The 5,681-nt window shown below is 46.2% G+C and overlaps 1 protein-coding gene across 1 annotated transcript in view; it reads left to right on the top strand.

Annotated features, from left to right (window-relative positions):
- The window catches only part of MKL2 (MKL1/myocardin like 2), a 204,287-nt gene that overhangs the window by 90,838 nt on the left and 107,768 nt on the right, over positions 1-5,681 (top strand). Inside the window, 1 exon segment of the mRNA XM_025203442.1 lies at positions 5,429-5,645. Within this exon segment, the coding sequence (XP_025059227.1) occupies positions 5,492-5,645 (154 nt within the window). The 5' untranslated portion in view covers positions 5,429-5,491.

The following is a 5,681-nucleotide window of genomic DNA, read 5'->3' as shown; positions in this document are numbered from 1 at the left end:
GGTGTCATCTAGACCCAGCACTCTTTCCTGCCTATGCAGGGGGTCGGACTCAATGATCTATTGAGGTCCTTTCGACCCTAGCATCTATGAATCTATGAAAATCAAATCAGGGATAGTGAATCAAATTGCTGTCCCTGATTCAGGCCAAATCTAAATCGAATAAGGCTTGTTTCGCACAGCCCTAGTAGCCAGTATCAAATGCAGTGCCCCGGGGGTTGGTCCTGAGGCTGGTTATGTTCAGTGTCTTCATCAGTGACCTAAAAGATGGCATAGACTGCAGCCTCAGCAAGTATGCAGCTGAAACGACGCTGTGGGGAGTAGTAGATATTCTGGAGGGTAGGACTAGGATTCAGGGGGACCTAGAGAAATTGCAAGATTGAGCCAGAAAGTCAAGAGGTTCAACAAGGACAAGTGTAAAGTCCTGTACTTAGGACAGAACAATCCCATGCATCAGTACAGGCTGGGGGCTGACTGGTTGAGCAGCAGCTCTGCAGAAAAGGACCTGAGGTTTACAGTGGACAGTCAGTTGAATATGAGCCAGCAGTGTGCCCTTGTTGCCAAGAAGGCTAATGGCTTTCTGGGCTGCACTGATTATTCCCCTCTATTCAGCACTGGTGAGGCCACACCTGGAGTACTGTGTTCAGTTTTGGGTCCCCCACTACAGAAAGGATGTGGACAAATTGGAGAGAGTGCAGTGGAGGGACACAGAAATGGTAAGAGGGCTGGTGGACATGACTTATGAGGAGAGACTGAGGGAACTGGGCTTATTTAGTCTAGAGAAGAGAAGACTGAGTGGAGATTTAATAGCAGCCTTCAACTACCTGAAGTGGGGTTTGAAAGAGGATGGAGCTAAACTGTTCTCAGTGGTGATAGATAGAACAAGGAGCAATGGTCTCAAGTTGTAGCACGGGAAGTTTAAATTAGATATTAGGAAGAATTTTCTTACTAGAAGGGTAATAAAACACTGGAGCAGGTTACCCATAGAGGTGGTGCAAGCTCCATCTTTGGAGGTTTTTATGACCCAGCTAGACAGTGCTTTGCTGAGATGATCTAGTTGGGGGTGGTCCTGTCTTGAGCAGGGGATTGGAGTAAATGTGACCTCCTGAAGTTCCTTCCATCCCTAATTTTCTATGATTTAAAAAGCAGGAATTGTCTAGAGACGATCTGTCCAACCCTTATTGATTTGTTTTTCTGCTGTAAAGGTGAATTTAAAAACTACTAGTTAATCTCTTTACTTTTTGCTTCTCCCATTTTATTCCTTCCCTTATTGGTTTTACCTAGCTATATACTTATCTGTCCTCTGCTTTATTTACTTCTCTGATAAGCATTTTTCTATGTTCTTTTCTCATTTTCTGTTGCTGTTGCCTTAATGTTTGCTTGATAAAGACCATCTTCATAATAATCTTTTTGTGTTCCAGGTACATGTTCAGATGGGTCAAAGTAGAGGTGTGAATGGTGTTCCTTAGTACTTTATAACAAAACTATAACCATGTTTGTATCATGTGTCTTGTGTAAGGCCTGGCACCATTAAGCATCAACACCAATAGAGTGCTACCGTGATATGATGTAAAGTTTGGCAAAATTATGTCAGAGTTCGTATGTTTTTATGTATTTTTAATAAACATCAGCAAAGTTGTTAATCTAAAGAGGGACCTATTTAAATTTGTCTATCGGATAGTAAAGGACAGCCTGGTATTACTGATATGAGATACATTTTTGTTAAAACAAGGAGCTGCCATTTTGCTCAGCTCTACAGAAGAGATGTATCTTATTGTCCTGTGGGGTGTGGTAAACTGGTTGGATGGGTTTTCTGTAAGCCTGAGGCAACAAAATGCTCTTTTTTTACTGCCTAAGTAGTTTAAAGTGTTTCTTGCATATGTCATTAGTAGCTCATTCAAATAGCTGGGACGGAAATTTAACTCCATTTTGGGGTTCCACAGGAAAAGCATGCTACTTTATCATGGGCTTTATTCAGTCTTTCACTTTTTAGTTTAATATAACATACTAGTCAAATTTGGGCAGAGAGATATTAAGCTCTGATAATATTATCTGTTATGAAAAAGTCAGTGTTTTTATTACATTTCTTATAATGTTGTTATTTAGCCATTGTTTGTTTGTCCTCAGTCTTCCTCATCTCTAGTAGATGTATGCATTTCATAGACATTATGGCTAGAAGGGACCTTGGAAGATCATCGAGTTCAGCCCCCTGCCCGAGGGGCAGGAAGTCAGCTAGGGTCACAGGATCCCAGCAAGATAAATGTCCAGTTGACTCTTAAAGGAGTCCAGAGTAGGTGCTTGCACCACCTCTGGCGGCAGGCTGTTCCAGGCCTTGGGGGTTCGGACTGTAAAGAAGTTCTTCCTTATGTCCAGGCTGAAACAGTCCTGGAGAAGTTTGTGAACACTCGACCTTGTCATCCCATGGGGCGCTCTGGTGAATAGGCGTTCCCCCAGATCCCGAAGTTCAGGTAGTTCTCAGTTCTGAGTGTCTGTAGATAGGGAAAGTGTAACAATAGTTTTATAGTGGGGAACTCGAGAAAGGCTAAAGGAAAATTTTTCCCCAAATTTCTGTCTTGTCTGGGGTCCAAAACTGAGAATTCAGAAAGTTTTTTTTAAAGTGAGTGAAAATAAAAATATATTTGAAACTGTTAAGAATTTTTAAGTAGGGGTGCACCAGTAGAGATTCTGGGGGTAGATACTGATAGCTGATATTTAAGGAGGCATATCAATTGATACTGATCTGATACAGCTGCATCCAGCTGGTAAGTCTCATGTGGTAGAAGAGGAGGCGGGAGGGAAGGGGCATGGGGGTACAGATCAATGCCTCTCACGGTGAGGGAGGGAGGAGGCAGGTGCTACCCAGGGGGGCAGGACGGAGGCACGCTGCATGGAGGGGGCAGCTCTAGGCACCCCAGGACAGTGGGGGAGGGGCGCCACTTGGATCTGTGCAGGACGGGTGGGCAGGCTGGAGCCTCTTCTTGGCAGGTGCTGGTCTTGAAGTGGGCACCAGCTGCACTGAGAGGATGCTGCATCCATCCCAAATTTCGCCACAGCTCTAATCCCAGCCCTGCACCACCTGGTGCAGCCCAGATCCTTGTCCTGCTTCCACCCATGCTCTGGGAAGAGCCAAGGCTGAGCTGGGCAACTTGGTGGCCATGGTGGCGCTGGGAGCGGATCTATGGCGAAATTTGGGGTGGCTCCAGTGCCACCAGCTCCCACTCCGGGGCTCTTCTCGGTGGGGCTGGGCTCAGAGTGGGAGCTGGGAGGGGGCTGCAGTCGCCCTAAATTTCATCTTGGCTCCACTCCCAGTGCCGCCACTGATGCCAGCTGCGTGGCTCAGCCTCAACTCTTCCCAGCGCATGGATGGAGGCAGGACATGGATCCAGGCTGTTCTTGGTGGTGCAGGGCTGGGAACAGAGCTCCAGCAAAATTTGGGGTGGATGTAGTGTCCTCCCAGTGCTGCTGGTGCCCAGTGCGATCCTAGCCCTTACCAAGAAGAGCCCCACACAGTCCCCCCATGGGCAGTGCCTGCCCCTGCCCCCTGCCTCCCTCACCATAGGGGGTGTTGATCTGCTGCCCCCACGCCCCTTCCCTCCTCCCTCTCCTTCCAATTTAGCAGCTAGAGGCAGCTGAGTGCAGCACGGACATTTATCAGCCAAATTATTGGCCCCATCGGGCCGATATCTGATAGAGCAAATTTTTTTTTATATTGGTACCGATCCGATATAGGACCAATGATTAGAGTGCTCCTCTAATTTTAACTATGGCAGTTGGTACCAGAGGCCTGTTTTGAGAAGAGGGACTAAGCAGTTCCACTCCAGCAGCACTGGGCCCTCAGCTGATTCAACAGGTTCTGCTACCTGACCACCCAGTTTGAGAGTCTGGCAGGGTGGTTTGGCTCAGCCAGTAGCATCACCACTAAACTTGAGGGCAAATTTTGCTGGAGCTGAAGTGCTAGGCCAGGGGTAGGCAATCCCTGGCATGGGTGCCAGAATGTGGCGCTCAAAGACATTTTGCTTGGCATGCATGCCTTTGGGTGGATGGCAGGGAAGGGGCCAGGGCTACATGGCCACAACAAGGATCAGACCCTTCGTGGCTTCCCCGCCATTCGCCCCAGGCGCTCCAACATGTTACAAGTTGAAGTTGCCAGTGTTTTTGGCACTCTGCCCAAAAATGTTGCTGACCCCTGTGCTAGGCTGTCTTCTCAAACTGCCTGCCACATCTTGCAACTGACTTAACAAGAGCAGCCACAAGTTTTGGCTCCCCTCTTACTGAAGATGTCTGTGTTTTCCCTGTGAAAATACTTCCTGGTATTTTTAAGAGCAGATCTTTTGTCTTCATTTTACCTTCCAAAAACAAGATGCATATCTCATTGGGTGGGAGGGGGAGTGATATGCAAGAAATTAAGTGTTTGCTTCTTTAAATTTAGACAAAACAAGGAGGCAAATCATAATGTGCTTATTTAGTCTGGAAAAGAGAAGACAGGGAAGGGATTAACTAGCAGCATTCAACTACCTGAAGGATGGTTCCAAAGAGGAGGGAGCTGGATTGTTCTCAGTGGGGGCAGATGACAGAACAAGGAACAATGGTCTCAAGTTGTAGCAAGGGAAGTTTAAGTTAGATATTAAGGAAAAACTCTCTCATCAGGAGGTTGGTAAAACACTGGAACAGGTTACCCAGAGAAGCTGTGGACTCTCCATTCTTGGAGGTTTTTAAGACCAAGATAGACAGCCTTGGCTGGGATGTTCTAGTTGGGGATGGTCCTGCTTTGAGCAGGGGGTTGGACTAAATCAGTAGTTCTCAACCTTTTATTGTACCAGGACCCATTTGTAAACACTCGAGGCTAGTCCCAACCTAGTGCCCCCCACCCCCAGGCTCTCGCCCCTCAGTGTGTGGGGTAGGAGGTGGGTGTATGGGGCACGGGGGTGGAAAGGAGCCCAGCAGCTCCGAACAGCCATTGTTTCCCATTTTTTTTCTCCTTTAAAAATGGAGTCTCCTTTAGAGTTTGATCCATTTTTAAAGTTTGTTTGCAACCATTTCATATATTCTTACAACCCACTTTTGGGTCATGAGCCACAGGTTGAGAAATGCTGGGTTAGATGACCTCCTGAGGTCTCTTCAAACCCTAATTTTCTGATTCTATAATGATCATATGACCTGTTGGCTTTCTGGAGACTACCAGCAAGAGCTACACAGAGCACTTGTCATCCGTGGACCAAAGTTCAAAAATCATAATCTCAGAGCCTTATTAAAAGAGTTGCACAGTACAGCTTTTATTTGGTATAAAAAGTTTTGTTGTGGAGAATGTGTTTTGTTGTGTGATGAATGTTAGATGGCCTTGAAACACATTAAGCATTAAGTAATTGTTCTACCTTCTGAACATCTACATTTGGTTACCTGATGTCTTTTTTTTTCCTTTCCCCCTTATCAGTTTTGTCAACCTGCTGTGATTAAGAGGCCACTTGCTTTCCCTTTCTTCAGCCATTTGGACACAATGGATCACTTAGGGACAGCAGACACTGAGGATGATTCAGGATCATTAACACGTCTTGCTCCTAGTCCTCATAGTGAAGCAGTTGCTCATGAATTTCAGGAACTCTCATTGCAGCCCAATCAGTACTTACCCCCCCTCAAAGAACGGAAAAATGGTAAGTGCAAAATTGATTATATGAAGAGCTCTCCTT

This window comes from Alligator sinensis, unplaced genomic scaffold (genome assembly GCF_000455745.1).
Source record: "Alligator sinensis unplaced genomic scaffold, ASM45574v1 scaffold73_1, whole genome shotgun sequence".
Taxonomy (NCBI): domain Eukaryota; kingdom Metazoa; phylum Chordata; order Crocodylia; family Alligatoridae; genus Alligator; species Alligator sinensis.
The sequence above is the reverse complement of the archived record's forward strand: the minus strand, read 5'-3'. Positions and strand labels throughout refer to the sequence as shown.